General features: G+C 44.6%; 1 protein-coding gene across 1 annotated transcript; it reads left to right on the forward strand.

The window, feature by feature from the left end:
* The first annotated feature begins 350 nt into the window (after nucleotides 1-350).
* On the forward strand, nucleotides 351-16,945 carry LOC112116318 (poly(U)-specific endoribonuclease-like). Its single transcript, XM_026652209.1, has 7 exons — nucleotides 351-631; nucleotides 1,531-1,630; nucleotides 8,590-8,701; nucleotides 9,817-9,938; nucleotides 10,027-10,139; nucleotides 10,710-10,863; nucleotides 16,682-16,945. Exons 1-7 carry the CDS (start codon nucleotides 351-353, stop codon nucleotides 16,943-16,945), a joined length of 1,146 nt encoding a protein of 381 aa, XP_026507994.1.
* The last annotated feature ends 3,498 nt before the right edge of the window (nucleotides 16,946-20,443 follow it).

Consider the following 20,443-nt stretch of genomic DNA (forward strand, 5'->3'; position numbering starts at 1 on the left):
TTGTCTAGGGAGGTTGTGGAATCTCTGTCCAGTGGAGATTTTTAAGAGCAGGTTAGACAAACACCTGTTGGGGATGGTCTAGATAATACTTAGTCCTGCCATGAGTGCAGGCAGGGCCGGCTCCAGGGTTTTGGCCGCCCCAAGCACCCCCAAAAAAAAAAAAAAGCCGCGATCGTGATCTGCGGCGGCAATTCGGCGGGAGGTCCTTTGCTCCGAGCAGGAGTGAGGGACCGTCCGCCGAATTGCCGCCGAATACCTGGACATGCCGCCCCTCTCCGGAGCGGCCGCCCCAAGCACCTGCTTGCCAGGCTGGTGCCTGGAGCCGGCCCTGAGTGCAGGGGCTGGACTAGATGACCTCTAGAGGTTCCTTCCAGGCCTATGATTCCAGAGCCTGGTCCCCTCTGACCTCAGCACGCTACTTCCTTTTCTTGCATACTGGGGATTATGGAGCTCTCTACTGGCTGGATGGTGAACTGGATAACCACACCCTGCCCTGCACTCTCTACCTCAGCCTGGGTGGAGGTAAAGTAGGAACCCAGTTATCAGCTAGCAGGTTCGTCACGAATATTAAAGAGAAACAAAATGTCACCTTCAGAAGCCTTCTTGATGAATGCTCCTTGCTGGTGGCTATGTAATTCTATTTCTAAGTGAGACAAATGTCTTTTAAAGTGTGGAGGGGCCAACATGGTAGCCTTACAGTGAGTGCTTAGTGCCACTACATGCTGGAGGAAGACCACAGACGCAAGACTCGATTTACCCCTGGATTAGTCTAGTTTTATGCTGGTATTTTCAGGTCCACTGTTTTTTTGGAAGGGAGGAAGCACCATGAATTGCTCCACAACAATCTTCCTGACTGATCTAGGAGCAGCACTGATGTATTCTGAAGGAAGTCCCCTACAACCTCTTTGAGCAAAGGAAAGCTGCTCTGACATGGGAATTTGAAGGATTGGAAGGTGGAGAATTGGCCGGAATAGGGAATGTGATGGAGTAAGGGATCTTCCCTAGAAAACAAACCATAAAAAAAATGGAATTCTTCACTTCCTTTTTTATTCTGTTGTGTAGTGTTGCTGTTGGCTGTTAAACATCTGCTGCATTCCACACTAGAGATGGCTGTATTTCTGTGATGAGTCTATAGAATCCTTCTGGATGAATCTTTTTTTAAAAATTTTTATTAGTAGATTTCACTAATTATAACATAAAACTGAAATCTGCCGTTCAAAAGTAATAACATCAATTGCTTGAAAAAGGAAAAATTTCTCTTGAAAACTTACAAAATAAACAATTTCCCATTTCTTCATAAAGTACTTTAGGTATTATCAGCAGACTGTACTACTAATTAATATTGTCCCTCAGGTGAGAGCAGCACTGACTGCGAGTGTCATGAGGGGAGAGAGCTCCCTCAATACCCTGATAGCACCCAGAACGCTACTGAAGTGCCACCAGAAATGTGGATGCTGCCGTTGACAAAGTTGTATTGATCTGGGTCTTTTTTTTTTTTAAGCATTGATATTTTTCTGAATTTCTTTGCAGGCTGGAGTTAAATCATGAACTTTCTAAACTTTTCAATGAGCTATGGGATGCAGATGTTAACCGCTTTGTGCCTGGGAAAGATTATACAATTGACTTACAGGTAATTTAGCTACTAAATATCATGAGGAGTGAGGACAGGATGAATCTATATGAAATAGAGGGTGGGGGGGGGTCCGGGGCACTGTTTATGTGTATATATAATGGGCCCAATTCACAGGTCCATTACATCACTAGAATGACAGAAAAAGTGCTGTAGAGAGGCTGCAAACAGGCTGGCTACAGACCCCTGAGAACATTCTCAGCATAATAGGATTCCCTGGGCAGCACAGAGCCAAATAGCTGGCTCTGTTCTCAAACAACCCCCACCTCCCTCCAAGATTTTGGTTGGGGCATAGGGGTAATGACCAGAGCACTTCTGCATTCTGGCTACTTTTGGCAAGCATAACTGCCCCTTGGATCTGGTAAAGGTGTGGGCAATCCCTGCACACCCCATTGTGGCCAGGTGTGGTTCTGCAGCACCTTGCCTCAGTGCCCACTCAGGTTCTTTCAGTCAGTTACCCAGACTAGATTAGTTCAAACATATACTCCCTTTGAGGGGTCTGGTTTATTGACTCTTTCTACTCACTTCTTTAGTCACCTACGTTCACACCCACTCTGGGTCCATGTAAGAGTCCTGGTCAGTTTCCTTCCCCTGTTCAGGAGTCCCCAGACAATCCCTCTGTTCTTCCCCTTAAGACAGGACCTCCCCAGCTCTCCTCCTTGGGAGATGGAGTTGTAATTTAAGCCAGCTGTAGAAACCCAGTCAACTTCTCCCCGAGCTGGCCTTTCCCCAGTCAGTCCTTTCACCCTCAGGCTGAGAGCATGAGCAAATTAACCTTCATCTACTGCTATCTCCCCTGTTCTGAGGGAAGAGACAGAAAATAAACAGCCTTCTTCCCAGAGCTTGTCTTAGTTGGCTAGGAGAGAGGGGAGCCCTGCCTCACCCACCCTACAAGGCTCTTGGGCTCAGACCCTTAAAGAAAGAGTAGTCTGGATTTTCCCCAGGCCTTAACTGTTCCCCTGAGACCATCTCCCCACTCCCCACCCTCCAAAAAATCTAACTTTGCTGTCCGTAGGTCTTCATGCATTCTAAAAAGTCCCAGGACTTACAGGGACACATCACAGAACAGAGGTTGACTGACCACCTTACTAGTCCTTACTATCCTTAAGGTGACAGTCACCCTGTTATAGAGCCATTGCAACTGAATATAGTTTAAAGCAGCCTTAAAATTACTCAAGCCTTTGCCAAGGGTCTCCTTTTCCCTGCTACCTTGGGTATTGTGCTGAGCCCATAAATTGGACCCGATACATATAAACGTGTTGTTCTCTAAAAATGTTTCTCAATGTTGTACTAAGAGAAACCCAAGTCTTTTACCTTTATTGATGACAGTGTGGATTTCCTTGTATTGCCCTGAGAAATCTTCAAGACACAATGTACGGCAATTCTGTCACTGAGTGTGCTAGCCAGTTTGTTACCTGTTGCATCTTCCGTACAATCGTCAGTGTTATCAGATCAGTCTATTATGGGGAAATGTGTTTTGCAATGTTTTGATAAGGGGAATTAAACATTAGGACACCAACTAATCTCTAAGGGTAAAATCCTGTCCCAACTGAAGTCAATGGCAAAATTCCCTTTGACTTCAATAAGATCAGGATTTCACTCTAGGTCTTCAGCAGTGTTCATATTGGTTAGCGCCTATGGATTGTGGTCAGTAGATGAGGAGGAGGAAGATTTTCTGGCCACTGGAGCCAGTTTGGAACTCTGTCTGGAGTGAATTCTGAAAGCCTCACTCTTCCCAGTACTATTCTCCTGACGAGCCCCACCTCTTCCAACCTGCTAACTATCTATCCTTCTCTGAGGCAGTGCATGCTGGTTGTTCAGGCTGTGGCTGGAAAATGCAAACTGCCTTCAATTCTGGAATAAAATTAACCAGGCTGGTAGGTAAGGTGAGAATGAGGCTCTCTGCCCACAGAGCAGGAATACCTCTTACATTGCTTGGCAAGGAAGGATGATCCTGTGGTTAAGTTAGTAGACTAGACTACAGGGGATCTGGGTTCAATTCCTGGCTCTACCACAGACTTTTATTTGACTTTGAGCAAGTCACTTCATCTGCCCTGTGCCTTAGTTCCCTATCTGTCAAAGGGGGATAATATTTCATTACCTCACCGGGGTGTTGTGAAGACAAAATCCATTAATCATAGAATCACAGGAATATAGAGCTGGAAGGGACCTCAAGAGGACGTCTAGTCCACTCCCTCCCCCCCCACCCCACCACGCCAATGCTGAGGCTGGGCCAAGTAAACCTAGACCATCCCTGACTGGTGTTCATCTAATCTGTTCTTTAAAACCTCCAGTGATGTGGATTCCACAACCTCCTTTGTAATCTGTTCCAGTGCTTTACTATCCTTATAATTAGAAAGTCTTTCCTAATAGCTAACATAAATTTCCCTTGCTTCAAACTAAGCTAATTACTTCTTGTCCTCAGTGGACATGGAGAACAATTGATCACTATCCTCTTTATAACAGCCCTTAACATATTTGAAGACTATGATGTCCCCCCTCACCCTTCTCTTTTCTAAACTAAACATGCCTATTTCTTTCAATGTTTCCTCATAGGTCAGGTATCCTAAATCTTTTATCATTTTTGTTGCTCTCCTCTGGACTGTCTCCAGTTTGTCCACATCTTTCTTCAGGTGTGGCGCCCAGAACTGGACACACTACTCCAATGGAGGCCTCACCAGTGCCAAGTAGACATGGACCAATTACCTCCCGTGTCTTACATACAACATTCCCATTAATACATGCCAGATTGACTTTTGCCTTTGTCACAACTGCATCTCAGTCTTGACTCATTCAATTTGTGATCCACTATAAACCCCAAATCTTTCTCTTCAGTACTGCTGCCTATATAGTTATTCCCCATTTTGTATTTGTGCATTAGATTTTTCCATCCTAAGTGTAGTACTTGGTGCATATCTTTATTGAATCTCATGCTTTTGATTTCAAACCATTTCTCCGGTTTGTCAAAATCATTTTGAATTCTAATCCTGTCCTCCAAAGTACTTGCAAATCCTCCCAGCTTGGTGTCATTCACAAATTTTATAAGCATACTCTCCATTGCATCATCCAAGTCATTGATAAAAACATTGAATAGCACCAGACCTAAGACAGACCCCTCTGGGATCCTACTTGATGTGTTTTCCCTGTTTTACATCAAATCATTGATGACTACTCTTTGAGTATGGCCTTTCAAGCAGCTGTGCTCCCACCATATAGTAATTTCATTTAGATCATATTTACCTAATTTGCACATGAAAATGTCATGTTGGACTGTGTCAAAAGTCTTACTAAAGTCCAAATATACCACATCTACTGTTTCCCTGCTGCGCACTAAGCTGATAATGCTTGTGAGGGACTCGGGGTATGTCGACACGGCAATAAAAAACCTGCAGCACCAAGTCTCAGAGCCTGGGGAAACTGACTCAGGCTCACAGGGCTCGAGCTGTGGGGCTAAAAATTACAGTGTAGACGTTCGGGCTCAGGCCGGAGCCTGGGCTCTGAGACCCAGTCTGCTCATGGGGTTTCAGAGTCAATAGTTAAACACTTTTTTTCTGAGAGATATTCAGCCAGGGGTAATTTACTGATATTTAGCTGGCACTAAGCATTTAGAGAAGGGTCTGCTTGATCTGGTAACACTGTTTCTTGTTCAAAATCCATGTATAGATTAAATGTACTAGTCGTCGAATGTTATTGCATCAAACTGTTCTGCTTTTCTAACAGGATCCTTTAGGGAAGTTTTACAGTTCATATGTGTAAATGGGATCAGAACTCAGCAGCATAAAACATATTCCACTAAACTGAGGCATTTAAATATAGAATCTCTTGTTGATGCCACATTTGTGGGAATTATGCTGAATACTGTTGCTGTTATAAATTATATACATTGGGCTCAATTTTGCCCTCAGTCAACCCCATTCACTTTGAAGGAGTTGCACAGTCAGGGCACAATGTAGCTCACTTCGCTTTTTTTTCTTTTCTTCCTATGGAGTTAACAAGATTTGTCAGATTTCCTCTTATGTAATGCCTGCCTGCTCTAACAAAGACCATGTGGGGAAGTGCCAGTTCAGTTGTTAATGCTTTTGAGGTTTTTTTCAATGCCAGGTAAATCAAATGTTATGAGAATGATGAAAGGAACATATTTTATGATGCCTGAAATTAGCTAAATGCATAATGTAGCAATGGGGGGCCAATGAAATCTAGCAGTAACACGTTGCTTATGAATTCAGTATGTTTTTAGCTTGGTAAATGTCTTCATTTAACACATCTAAGGCCAAATTCTGCTTTCTGTAGCACACTGAAATAAGTAGAGATATTCTGCATTTATGCCAACGCAATTAAAATCAGAATTCAAAAATGCTGAGCACCCAACAGCTTCCATTGGCTTCAAAATTAGACCCCCTAAATCCATACTTGGGCACTAGTCTCATTTTCAAAAGCTTCAGTGAGAGCTGTTTGGAGCTCAGCACTGTTGAAAATCAGGTAGGTAGCCATATAAGTATTTTAAGCTCCTACTTTTGAAAGGCTGGCCAGAAGGTTTATTCTGTAACAAATCTGTTTCTTTATCAGATATTCATTTGAGTTTCATTGTATTTCCATAGATTTGGGTTAGTCCCTGGAAAATGTTCCAGAATTCTATGACTATTAAATAGCTATCTGCTAAAGGAGCAGATCTAAAGGGAATTTGGTCTCATGGTTAGAGCAAGAGATAGGAAGCCAAGTAAAAATGTTGAACAGCATGGACGCCATAGATCCTTGAGGAATTCTGCATTCCATATTCCTCGGTGATAGCAGACAATCCTGTTTAGAGGTCAGTTTCTCTCACACCAGCAACATCCCTTAGTCACTGAGGCTCTGATCCTGCTCTCACTGAAGTCAGTGACAAAATTCCATTGATTTTAATACTGTAGGATCAGGCCCCAAAGCAACCACCCATAGCGAGCACCAGGAGGTGAAATCAATGAACCAGTACAGCAAATCAGTCAAGCCAGTTGATTTCAGTAGGACTATTCATAGAGCCCTGCAAATCTATGGATATCTGCTTTATATCTCCAGATATCCATATCCATGGACCATGTTTGCGGATCGCAGATGGATGCAGATCCAAACTTTATATCTAGAGCCCTGCAAATCTGCGGATATCCACAGACCATGTTTGCAGATCTCAGATTGGATGCAGATACAAATTTTGTATCCGCGCAGGGCTTTATTCTCATGCTTAAATTTATGAAAGTGATTAAATGCTTTGCTGGATTGAGGCCATCATACTTATTATTGTCTGTAATTTTTATTATAATACTTAGTTTTACTAAAGAAATCCACTGTGCTAGGCCTCAAAAAGACAACTAGCTATTCAATTAATATTCAAGTGAGAAGTAAACTAACACAATAATTCTTAGTATGCTAGAAAATATGCCATAGTATATTCTGTAAAAGTAATGAAATCTTAATAGTATCAAACCTCACTACAGTGAGTCTGAGCTTATATTTTTTATCATAAAGTGGAAAGAGATGGCTGTGTGTGTATAAGTTATGAGGGCACGGACTGGCAAAGCACAAATTAGTGCAATTCTGCTGTCTAGCAGAATTCTACCGTGTACAGAGAGAAGAAACAGTTAACACAATGGCTGGTGAAACCACAACCTCGTCAGAGCATTTTATAATGCATGGCAGGCAGGAAAACAGATAACTCTCACAGCATCCATTCAGAATGACAGTTCTGTTCTTCAGCTAGCTGATCTGTACTTGGAGTAAGAGCAGCGACTTCCAGCAACTGAAATAAAAAGAAAGGCAAGTTGGCAAGTATCAAATAAAAAATATTAGAGGGGTATTTTTTTAAATGAAGCTTAAGTCCCAAAAGTTTTGTGCAAATTGTTTTCTATTTTCTTCTAAAGATATTGATTTATCTGATTTCTGTTTTCCATTAATACTAAAATTATTATTGGAGTGTTACACACCAAGCGCTAAGTCTAGACTCCTCCCTTTGCAGGGGAACTGGTGCAGTTCTGCTTTGTGATGGAGCAGGGAACTAAATGTGGGAGGCCCTGCAGGGGATGTGCACCCCTATTCAGTGTGGAATGCAGCAGCACATGGGGGTGCACTATATGAGTGGGCTGGGGCAGCTGGAAGTGGGGCTAGAGGATCAGTTGCTATTAGGGTGACCAGACAGCAAATGTGAAAAATTGGGACAGGGGGTGGGGGGTAATAGGAGCCTATATAAGAAAAAGACCCCAAAATCAGGACTGTCCCTATAAAATCGGGACATCTGGTCACCCTAGTTGCTATGTTCTTCCTCCTTTCCTTTGCACCAGGGGTTTGGGTATGTACCACACCAGCTCCGCAGTGCATCTACCCAGTGCTTGGCCTGGATGCTACGCTCAGGATTTGAATCCAAGAGAAGAATTTCCACTCAGAAAACTTAAATCTCTTGTTGAAACAGGGCTGACGTTCAAAAACACAAAGGGCAGTTAAGTGCCCAACTCCCATTTAAAGTCAATGTGGGTTGGGCGCCTGGCTGTCCTTTATACCTTTGAGAATCTTCCCCTCTGGGCCTGATTCCACAATTCTAATGCAGGCACTAATTTCCCTGAAGACAATGGGAGTTTTGTTGGTGCCAGGAGTGCAGCATCAGACCCACATTGCGCCACTTGATTGCTTATTATTTATACAACACAGAGGTGTCCTTGGTTATTCATTAGAGCTATTCTCCAATGAGCCATCACTGTTAGCCCCGAGAAAGAGGCAATAGGACCCTTTCAAACTCTTACAATGACAAAAAATTAATATTTTTCTCTTCTTGATGCTATGATTTATTGTATAACGATCTCGATTGTTTTGTAGTATAATAAACAGTTTTAATAGCAGTTAACTTCCTGCTGTGCTTTGATTACTACTAGGAGAGGGATTATCCCCTTTAAATACATTTTGCATCCTTCATTGTTTTGTTTGGATGCTTCTCATAGGAAAAAGCAGGCTTTGTACAGCAGGGTAGCGGGGTTGCAAGGGACAGTGCATCTGAGCCTCTGTTTCGCTACGTAAATGAAGAGCGTCTGAAGAGCATAAAAACTTTTGCAGGTGAGATCTTCCTGGGGTTTGTTCCTCAGTAATTGTGCATCCTTTCTTCTCGTTGTCATTTTGGTAACATTGGAAATGGAATGATGAATCTGCATTTTTTAAAAAGTAGACTTAAAATGTAGCATTATGTATAGCTTGAATGGTCAGACTATTTGGAGATGAAGATCATCATGCAGTATGTCATTTGAAAGGGAATTTACCCTAGATTTTCAATAAGATCTTGGAGTTTACCTGTGGCCTCTATTTCAGAAAGTACTCTGATCTCCAGAGGAAATACGCGGGTAAACAATGTACACATTTTTGGTAAGATTGAGTTTATTCTTGTAAATACGTATAATTCTAGCCAATCAGCAGAACCCAGCAACTTTTAAAATCTAACTTGTTCACACTTAATACTTTCGTTGCTCAGATGGTTGGCTACACTGGTATTAAAATAGAGTACCAACTACCAACATTACCTTTATTTCAAACAAAAGTCTCTGAGCAGTATTCTGATATCTATTCCACCTGTGAGGCAATGCCAATAAAAGCAATGGAGGCAATCTCTCTGTATTTACACAGCCGTGTAACTCAGAACAGAATTTGGCTTTATGCCTATTAAATGGCAGTTCCAGAAACTGCCATTTCAATTTATTACTTATTCCTTGGTGCCTCTAGAAACATTAACTAATTAATTGGGTCATAACATTATTTCTCATTTTGCAGCCATTCTGGTTCACACTGACTCCTTTTCTGCATGGAAGATGTTTTCTGGTATTACTACTTCTACTGTGGAACAAGGACTTATTATTCACACAGATCTTTTTTTTTGGTCAGGATTAGCACCCACTCCAGTTTTGGCTCACCTGGGGATGGACAAAATTTATATCGTTGAACAGCAATGCCTACTGGGCCTAAAACCCTTGATCAGAGCAAAGATGCAATGATATAGCAATTAGTGGAGCTTCACCAGAACACTGTTATTTATATATCTGCTATACTAGATAGAATACCAGAATTGATCATGTTTTTGTGATTATGTTGCCATCTAGAGGCCAAACTACAAAGGTGATTTTGTCTACACACTGTTGAGCATCTATACCAGGTGCCATGCTGAATGGAATCTTTCTTTGCAGCTTTTGTTTCCCTATTGGACAACTATGAAACATCAACTGGTGTAGCAGAAGTTGTGACCCCACAAGAAATGGCTGAAAACAATCGTTTTCTTGATGCTATCTTAGAAACAGAAGTAATGAAAGTGAGTAGAGCAGCTCTTCGTGATTTATCACTTGCCACAGTTAACTGTAAATTAAACTAATTATATTTCCTTGTTTTCAATCCTCCAGCTTACTCATCAATATTTAGTTAGAAAAAATTGGTCAAAACCCAGTCTTAACGATTTCAAGTCTCAGCTCTATGGCATCTGGTTTCAGCTATACACCAGGGAAACAGGAAAGGGGTATGTATGGTCAATATGGATCCGAGTAATAACCATATTTAATAGGATGTAAGAAATAAGTCTGTATGTCACACAGACATAACTACAGAAAATGGAGAAAATTATCTATTAATTGGTTATGTATTAATTGGGTGAAAGTAATTTTTAATGTCCCACTGTTTCTGTAATAGACTGTCCTGGCTTGTCAAAGATTATTTATTTTATTTTTTGAAGACTGAATGATTATTAGTTACACAATCCTTTTTATGAAAACAGATGCATTTGAGGGACAAAAAGCAATTTAAAGATAAATGTCAATTTATAATGGAAAAGACAAATATTCTGGTCCATTGGTTTGTGTTTTTTTGTTTTGTTTTTTACTGGTAGTTATTCCTTTAACATCAAATAGCAACTTAGATTTCACAACCAGATCTTTATTTATATTTCCACAAAAAAGAAAAAGAAAACATTCAAAACAGGCAATGTTCATGGATAACTCTCAGCAAGTGCCAATTTTGTTCATTTTCTGGCCTTCTGCATCCAGCAAATTAATTTTTTTAGCTAATTATTTTTATGCTGATTTTATTGTAGGCCTGATTCCTGTGGATTCGAACACGTGTTTGTCGGAGAAACAAAACATGGAAAAGAGATTCTGGGTTTGCATAACTGGGTACAGTTTTACCTTCAGGAAAAGCATAAACAAATTGACTACAAAGGCTATATTGCCAGGAGGAAAAATAGCAGGGTAAGAGAGATTTAGGGTTGTCTGTTTGTATGTGTACAGTTTATAGATAAGGTGAGTAAATCTACTCACAGTGTCTCTGTTAATGAGTCCAGGGCATCATGGTGTTGGGGGAGACAGATTATTTTTGCTGTGGATTTTGTCTGCTATTAAAGCTCAATGCCCACCTAATTTTTAATTCCCCACTGAGACCCTAAAATTCTCTCTGGCCACCTTTCCCCCCCCCCCCCCTCCCTCTTGTGGACAGAGGGGATTAATAATCCTCTAGTGGCTAGTGTCTCCATTGACCTTACCATGCTGGACTCAAGAAAGAAGGCCTGATATTGAAAGATGCAGAGTGTATTCAACCACAAAAATCCCTTGGAAATTCCCCTGCCTTTCAGGTGACATTGGACAGAACCCCGTATGTTTGCTGCCTTTCTGCTAAGCCCCAATGCACTAAGTTTCAAAGGGCCCGATTCTGGGAGCTGATGAGCTCTATTAGGATAATGGGTTCAGACAAGTATGCCCAGAAAAACGGCATAATTCTATCGATTGCATGATGTATCAAGGTTAAAGAATGGGACTGGGGCTTTTTGTTACTCTCTTGATCTGAGATCTTGGGACTTTGGGTCTGATCCAGTACCCATTGAAGTCAATGGGAGTCTTCCAATGACTTCAATGGGCTTTGGATCAGGCACTTAAACATTCTGTACTGTAGTTTCCCCATCTGTAACACAATGCCAATAATACCTAACTCAGTGCTGTTGTGAGGCTTAATTAAAGGAACACTGACAACTTAATCTGCTGAGTTTCAAAAATTGTGAATTAAAAATAGTTTTAGCCTTGGAGAACCCCTGCCAATTGTTTTCGTTTAACAATCGTTTTCCTATTTACAAAAATGAATTCTCTGCACTATGGCTGTGTGAAGTGCGTATACAGACAGGGGACGCTGACCTGACTGAACAGAAGAAACAGTAAAAATGACTCTTATTCAAACTGCTAGCTAATGCACAAAGGGAACGTACAGAAAATATAGAGAAAATATTCTCTCAAAAATAATCTTAGGTGTTACTTGCAACAATAGTAGGTTAACATAATCAAGCAGGTATCAACTTGAAGTTAACAGTGCCCCTTAAGTGCAGGCGATGTACTCAGAGCTGTGAATGAGAGGTGCTATAGAACAGTGGTTCTCAACCAGGGGTACTCGTGTCCCTGGGAGTACACAGAGGTCTTCCAGTGGGTACATCAACTCATCTAGATTTTTGCCTCGTTTTACAACAGGTGACATAAAAAGCACTAGTGAAGTCAGTACAAGCTATAATTTCATACAGACAATGACTTGTTTATACTGCTCTATATACTATATACACTGAAATACAAGTACAATATTTATATTCCAATTGATTTTATAATTATGTGGTAAAAATGAGAAAGTCAGCAATTTTTCTGTAATGTGCTGTGATACTTTCTTATTTTAAGTACAGTAGTTTAAGTGAGTTGTAACTTGGGGGTATGCAAGACAAATCAGACTCCTGAAAGGGGTACAGTAGTCTGGAAAGTTTGAGAGCCACTGCTATAGAAGTTCTGTACTGTACAGTAACTCCTTGCTTAACGTTGTAGTTATGTTCCTGAAAAATGTGACTTTAAGCAAAACAATGTTAAGCGAATCCAATTTCCCCATAAGAATTAATGTAAATGGCGGGGGGGTTAGGTTCCAGGGAAATTTTTTTCACCAGACCAAAAAAAACCATGCACACATACACAGCAATGATGATTGTGAAGCTTGGTTGAGGTGGTGAAGTTAGAGGGTGGAATATTTCCCAGGGAATGCCTTACTGCTAAATGATGAACTAGCACTCGGCTGAGCTCTCAAGGGTTAACACATTGTAGAGTGTGAGAGGCTACATTAACAAGAAGGCAGCAGGAATGGAGGGGAGGGAAGACAGCATAGCAGACAGAGACAGACACGCACCTTGTGTGTGTGAGAGAGAGAGAAATGCACACTGTCTCTTTACGTAAGCTGACCCACTCTTAAATGCATTGTCTTTTTAAGTGGATTAGGAAGTTGAGACAGCAGCTGCTGTCCCAAGCTCTCTGTCTCTCTCCATCTGTGTCCCCACCCTGCTCTATATGGAGAAGGGGTAAGCGGGGTGCAGGAGCAGGGGGGAGGGGGACACGCTGATATTAGCCCCCTCTTTTTCCCCCACACCACAAGCAGGAGGCTTGGGGAGCAGCTCCAAGGCAGAGGGCAGGAGCAGCACATGGCAGTGGGGGGAGGGACAGCTGAACTGCCCAGCAATTGCTAGCCTGCTGGGCAGCTGCTGCACAGGGAACTTAGGGGAGTGGGGAGCTGATAGGGGGGCTGCTGGTCCACCCTAGTTCCAAGCCCCCACCAGCTAGCTCCAACGGGCTGCTCTTCCTGCAAGCAGTGGACAAAGCAGGTGGCTGCCAAACGACGTTAGAAGGGAGCATTGTACAACTTTAAACGAGCATGTTCCCTAATTGATCAGCAATGTAACAACAAAACAATGTTAACTAGGACCACTAAGTGAGGAGTTACTGTACATAGTTTTATTTTGTTTTCACAATGGTGCAGTTTTCATTTGTGCCTATAGATGTCACCTTTCAACCATAAAGGAGGCCGTAATTTTAGACACTGATGCAAGGGATACTGATAGAGATGTCACTTGACCGTGCCAGTAAGGGCTATGCAGTAAGGGCTTTTAGGCACCCATCTACAGGGCCGGCTCTAGGTTTTTTGCCGCCCTAAGCAAAAAAAATTTTGGCTGTCCCCCCCAGCCCTGAGCTCCCCACCCCCCCCCCCGTACCGCCCCCCACAACACCCCCTCCCCCCCCCCACCCCCCCCCCCGCCCCCCCCACCCCTGGGCCCCCCCCCCCCCCTCCGCAACATGGGATCTGCTACCAGCACACAGTGGCCGAGCCCTGGCCCAGCCGCGACTCTGTCCCCATGCGGGTGGAGCTGCTGGGCGGCGCGGAGCGGGAGTACTTCCAGGTGGCGGGGCAGCTGCGGGGCGGCGCGGAGAACACGGCCCCCTCCCTGAGCTTCGTGGCGCTGCTGGTGGCCGAGGTGGATCAGTTCATGCTCACCACCCTCACCCCCGACATGCTGGCGGCCGAGGACCTGGAGAGCCCCCTGGACCTGCTGCTCTTCAGCCTCACCGCGCCCTGGCCCAGCCCCAATGGGCGGGAAGGCGAGGATCTCCGGCTGTGGGGCTACTTGCTCAGCACCGACAAGCCCAGCCGGCCACTCACCCCCTCACACACTCCAGGAGCCCCTCTCGCCGCCTCCGCAGCCTGGGCTCGGCTCCAGGGGACCCCACTTCCTTCCCTCCCCGGCTCCTCACACACTCTGGGCAGGGCCGCCCAGAGGATTCAGGGGGCCTGGGGCAAAGCAATTTCGGGGGCCCCTTCCATAAAAAAAGTTGCAATACTATAGTAACATGTATTTGGAAATAAAAAATAAACTAGTGAAATACATTCAAAAATTAATTTGTAATAATTTGAAAATACACTAAATACATTATTTAAAAACATTAAAAGCTTTAATGGTATGTATACATTTGCAATTACATAATGGGCTGTTGCTGGGTGATGGTGATGGTTGGTGCCAATGGGCTATCGCTGCCTGGGGTGGTGCTGCTGTTGCCCAGGGGAGCTGGGCTCTGGGTTGGGGGGTGCCTAGCTCACAGGGGCTGGGCTCAGGACTGTGGGAAGATGGGGTCGGGGGGTGTCCGGCTCAGAGGGGCTGGGCTCAGAACTGGGGGTCAGGGCTGTGGGGGGGATGCTGTCAGGGGGTCCGGCTCAGAGGGGCTGGGCGTCTGGGCTGTGGGGGGGGATGTGGTCAGGGGGGTGCCCAGCTCAGAGCTGGGGGTCAGGGCTGTGGGGGGTGGGGTCAGGGGGTGCCCGGCCTCGGCCCCTTACCATGCCGCTTACCCCCTCTCCCGGACAGCGCTGCAGCAGCGTGGTGTCTCCAACGGGGCCTGAGTTCCTGCTGCTCGGCCGCAGCTCGCAGCCCCACCCCCTTACCAGCTGAGACACCGGGGGATGGGGAAGACAGAGAGGGGGGGAGCCTCTGACATACTCGTGAGGGCCCCTGCAAATTGCCCCACTTGCCCCCCCCCCGGGCGGCCCTGACTCTGAGAGCCCCTCTCGCCGCCGCCGCAGCCCGAGCTCGGCTCCAGGGGACCCTGCTTCCCTCCCTCCCCGGTTCCTCACACAGTCTGGGAGCGGCGGCGGCGAGAGGAGCTCCCGGAGTGTGTGAGGAGCCGGGGAGGGAGGGAAGCAGGGCCCGGGATGCAGGGAGGGAGGAGGGGTCCTGCTGCCGCTCTGAGTCTCCCCAGGGCAGCATGGCGTTTCCCCAAGTGGGCTGTACAGGGCGCCGCCAGGCTGAGCAGGGGGCGCGGATGCCGGCTTGCGCACTGACAGGGCAAGTGGCTGGGCCAGGGCCGGCTCCCGGCAATGCCGCCCCAAGCAAAAAAAATTAAAAATTAAAATTAAAAAAGGGGGAGCAGAGTGCCTCCCCTTAGAAAGTGCCGCCCCAAGCACATGCTTGGAGGGCTGGTGCCTAGAGCCGGCCCTCCCCATCTAATGGGATTTGGAATCCATCTCACACTGAATTTCAGTGGGAGTTGGGTGACTCACTTCTTAGACTTCTTTGAAAACCCCAGCTATAGTTGAATCAAAATGGAAGTCTACCAAAATATAGGATATTTCTGAGCATGCCACCAGCACTATCCTTTACTTACGGCTCACACTCCTCAGCCACTTGGATACTTATAGTGATGAATGCTATAGAAAAACTTAAGGAAATTTAAATTGGCATAAATATTTAGTGCCGTTTACTTCAGTAGTACAGGATTGGCTTAAGATACTGTTCTAAGTGTTAGGAAAGACAAAATGCTGCCTACGTTCTTGACCCATAAACAACAGGAGATTCTAAAGAAGATTTAATGTGAGATCCTGGGCTGTGTAACCCCCTATAATAGCTCTGCTTTACCTCCCACATTTTACATATACAGAATTGATACAAGCACTATAACTGCTCAGGAGTAGAGTCTCCCTGGGGCAGTGTGGTGGTGACTCACCGGCACGGCGCCTCCTGCTGGTCATCCAGGGAATTAGCTTGCCAACCTCCAGAGCACCCTCTGCAGGCCAGTGTCTCGCCTTGCCACTGGCCCCAGTGTCCCTTTTCTCAGGGTTCTGTCCCCTGTAGTCTCGCTGGGTCTTCCCTCCCCAGGGAACCCCCAACCCCACCTCACCTCAGTCTTGGGCTACTGCCAGTCACCATCTAGCCCCCGCTCACTGGGGTGGACTGCAGTATAATTGCCACTCATCATTGGCAAGAAGGGTTTGGACCTGCTGCCTCTGCTACCCTTGGGCTGCCCCTCTACAACCCCAGTACCTTCTTGGCCTTTAACAAGGCCTGCAGCCTGGGGATTTTCCAGGCCGGAGCTCCCCAGCTCCTCTGGCCTTTTCCCAACCCTGCTCCAGCCTAGGTACCCTGCTCAGCAGCCAGGCCCATCCCTCTCAACATCTAGAGAGAGCCTGTCTCTGCTTCTGGCCCACTGCCCTCTTATAAGGGCCAGCTGGGCCCTGATTAAGCTGGCTGCAGCTGTGGCTGCTTTCTCAATCAGCCCAGCCTTTCCCCTGCCACAGCCCTCTTCCAGGGCTGTTTTAAGCCCTTCAGGGCAGGAGCGCAGTAACCACCCCGCTACACTCCCACATTTGTATTTGCAGAATAAACCTGAATGTGAAAATATATCTGTCTGGTCATATTGAGTATTCAGGGAATTTCATGTCTTTTATTTTTGGTTACAGCCTGATGAAGATGATCAAGTTCTGAGCCTACAGTTCAGCTGGAAAGGTCTAGTAAAACCTGTGGGAAGCACCTTTATTGGTGTCAGCCCTGAGTTTGAATTTGCCCTCTATACAATCATTTTTCTACAGTCTCAGGAAAAGGTCACTCGTGAGATGGTGCGGATAGAGGAGTATGAACTACAGATAGTTGTGTATCGCCATGGTAAATACATTGGAACAGCGTATCCTGTCCTCCTTAGCAGCAACAATGAAGATTTGTATTGAAAAGGACCAAGCTAACCTGATTTTCTTTTTGAGTTTAACTGTAGTTTTGTATAATTTTAAATGTCATGTTTGGAATAATTTCCTTTTGTTCTGTATTAAGATGCTTAACCTAAGATGTGCCTTTTAAAGAAACATTCAGTGCCTGTCCAAGCTTTGAAATCCTTTTTATCACCGTAACCAAGGATGAAAGAAATTGTACTAAAGTGCCTTCATAAATCTATATTTTAACTTCCTGACCAGACAACAGTTTTTTAAACTATGCCCTATTAAAATGAAGATAGGGTTTTATTTGTTAACTACTGCACACCTAGAAAGACTGATCAAACCACATAAAATACAGACCAGAATATCCCATAATAAGTGTGTCTTGTGGCATTAGTGTTGAAATTAAGCCCTCTGTTATAGCAGTGTAAAACAATACTGCATAGCTGTATTTTGTGTTCCCATCCTCAGTTATAGGCTGAGAAAAGGATTTCTGCCAATGGCAATCTGGACAATGATGACATTATCCCTCCCCTTCCCAACCAGCACAAGCCTTATGGACACAGAAGGACTTCCTGGAATGAAAGTCAGTGCAGCATTTATCACACTACATCTAATCACTCTTCTACAGGACAGGACACATCTTAAAACAATGATTAATGAAGACTAGCAGGAAGCCAGAACAACTTGACTGCCTGAAGCCTGAGCTCTGAGGAGACAGCAAAGTAATCTGCCTCTGTCAACCCCCAAAACCTACTAAACTCCTCAAAAAACAGAGCAGAATGTGGCAGGGGATGGATTCTCCAAAAACAATTCAAAAATCAGTAGTATACAGTAAGAGACTTTAGGCAAGGAAAAAATACGCCTGTGTCACTTGGGGTAGAAATCCAAATCTCAGCTGTACAGGAGGATTCTCCTGAGATAGTAACTACAAATAACCTGCTGAAAAACTCTTGGCAGACAGTGAAACTTAGGAAAAGGAAGATAGGAAAAGACAAAAGACTCTAGAGATCCTGCTGGCAATGGCAGAAGTGAAGCTGAACAAGAGAACTCAGATACCTGAGGAGTAACCTAAAAATTAACTAAAAGAGATTTCTTGGAAGTCACCAGGAATGAACAGTTAGTAGTAACGATGTTAATGTTATAAAGAAAATAGTTTGCGTTAACTGGGGAGCTCATAACTCTGTGATAGCATGTTCTCTATTTTAAAAAGTAGAGAAGACAATAAGAGGGAGTGGATTGTTAGGGGGATCCCTACCAGGAGTGGAGGGCCTGGAGAAAATAGAGAGGAGTTTGGAGGAACCTTTAAGAGTTCTGTGTAAATCCTCCCCATGTAACTCAAATAAGTGGATGGAAATCTATCCCTAATGGTGTGGTCCCATAGGATGAGAATGGTCCTCCTTTGGATTGAAAGAGAAGCAGTACAAGTGTTCATGGGAAGAGCACAGGGATTTGGTATTAGCAAAGGGATTTGGGGACTCCTTTACATGCTATGTTGGTGTTTTGTATGTGGATTTAAGTAAGAGGAATGAAGGAGAGGGGAGGGAACTGACGAGGCAGGGGGGAATTACTACAAGAAATAGGTAGGGAGGTTTACAGAACAGAAACCAAGGTACACACTTGCAAACACAGAGTAATAGGAAATGAGACATTGGCCATATAAGTGGTCAGGCCATCAAACAGCAATCAATAATTATCATAATTTCACATTTTCAATAAGCTAGATAGTTATTCTCAAAAGCTCTTCCTTTCAAAGTAGTATCTTTGAATGCCAAAGGGCTAACTAATGTCATTAAAAGGAAAAAACATGCTCAGATTGTTCTACTTTGAGAAAGTTAGTTTCAGATGGGACAAATTATATATAGAAATATGAATAGAAAGCTCTGACTATATTCCAGTATAACATCTCTTTAAATCAATACTCACTGTTGTAATTATTGTTGTGTTCCTGATATTTTCATAGCAAGGATTTGTAAATCTACTACTATTTCCTAATTAAATAAATAGTATTAAAAATGATTCACCTCTTGGGCCAGTCTTCACATGAGCCCCCCACACAAAATCGAGATGGACAAGGTACAAAACTCCCACTGACTTCAGTGGGGCCAGGACTTCTCCTATATGTCATCCCCAAACAGCATCTCCATCAGCACAGTGCCCCCTAACTGGTTATTGTCTGGCTATACCGAAAGAAGAACAGGAGGACACTTGATACGGTTTTATTCAGGCCGCAACTTTATTATTAGATGTCTGAGACTACCCGGCAGATAAAAGTGTACAGTGCAGGTAACTCCATGTTCATTCAACAACTACTCTGTGGGCTTCTGAAAGCCCCTTCTTTTTCCATCCAGGTCCCCCAGCCAACCCATTGCTGAGACCTTACCATACTCCTCTGAACGAGGGTTAAGGTGAGCTATAAGAAAAGTGGGTTGGCACCCTGCGTTGTGAGTCAGAGTAACACCGAACTCCCCCCCCCCCCCCCGCATTTTCTGCAGAAAAGGACCTAGGGGTCACAGTGGACGAGAAGCTGGATATGAGTCAACAGTGTGCTCTTGTTGCCAAGAAGACTAACGGCATTTTGGGCTGTATAAGTAGGGGCATTGCCAGCAGATCGAGGGACGTGATCGTTCCCCTTTATTCGACATTGGTGAGGCCTCATCTGGAGTACTGTGTCCAGTTTTGGGCCCCACACTACAAGAAGGATGTGGAAAAATTGGAAAGAGTCCAGCGGAGGGCAACAAAAATGATTAGGGGTCTGGAGCGCATGACTTATGAGGAGAGGCTGAGGGAACTGGGATTGTTTAGTCTCCAGAAGAGAAGAATGAGGGGGGATTTGATAGCAGCCTTCAACTACCTGAAGGGGGGTTCCAAAGAGGATGGAACTCGGCTGTTCTCAATGGTGGCAGATGACAGAACAAGGAGCAATGGTCTCAAGTTGCAGTGGGGGAGGTCTAGGTTGGATATTAGGAAACACTATTTCACTAGGAGGGTGGTGAAGCACTGGAATGCTTTACCTAGGGAGGTGGTGGAATCTCCTTCCTTGGAGGTTTTTAAGGCCCGGCTTGACAAAGCCTTGGCTGGGATGATTTAGTTGGGAATTGGTCCTGCTTTGAGCAGGGGGTTGGACTAGATGACCTCCTGAGGTCCCTTCCAACCCTGATATTCTATGATTCTATGATTTTGCTCCTTTAACCAACATCTGCTTTTTAAGTCCTTTTCCAAGCCATTTAGCTGGTCACTGTATCCCTTCCCTATGGAGTACCCGCACTAGGCGACCGCCCCACATAATGAGTTGCGACACCATAGCCTAACACCCTTCTCCCCTCACCATAACAAAGCTCTCCCCAATCCCACCGTGGGGAAGGTGAAAATAAAGCCCACCCCGCCTAGGCCAATCTGGCAGTGAGGGAAAAATTCCTTCCCAGCCTCCCTAGAAAGGAGCAGCTAGCGCGATGTCTGCAGCAGGGCCTGATCAACCTCTTTTTTTTGCCATCTCAAGGAGAGGGAGGCTGGCTG

The sequence above is a fragment of the Terrapene carolina genome, unplaced genomic scaffold, assembly GCF_002925995.2.
Source record: "Terrapene carolina triunguis isolate 2854851 unplaced genomic scaffold, T_m_triunguis-2.0 Scaffold112, whole genome shotgun sequence".
Classification (NCBI taxonomy): domain Eukaryota; kingdom Metazoa; phylum Chordata; order Testudines; family Emydidae; genus Terrapene; species Terrapene triunguis.

Coding starts and splice junctions, on each gene's coding strand:
- LOC112116318 (XM_026652209.1), top strand. CDS start 351: ATGACCTCTAGAGGTTCCTTCCAGGCCTATGATTCCAGAGCCTGGTCC. Junction 1,631..8,589: donor ATTATACAATTGACTTACAG/GTAATTTAGCTA, acceptor TGCTTCTCATAG/GAAAAAGCAGGCTTTGTACA. Junction 10,864..16,681: donor CCAGGAGGAAAAATAGCAGG/GTAAGAGAGATT, acceptor TTTTGGTTACAG/CCTGATGAAGATGATCAAGT.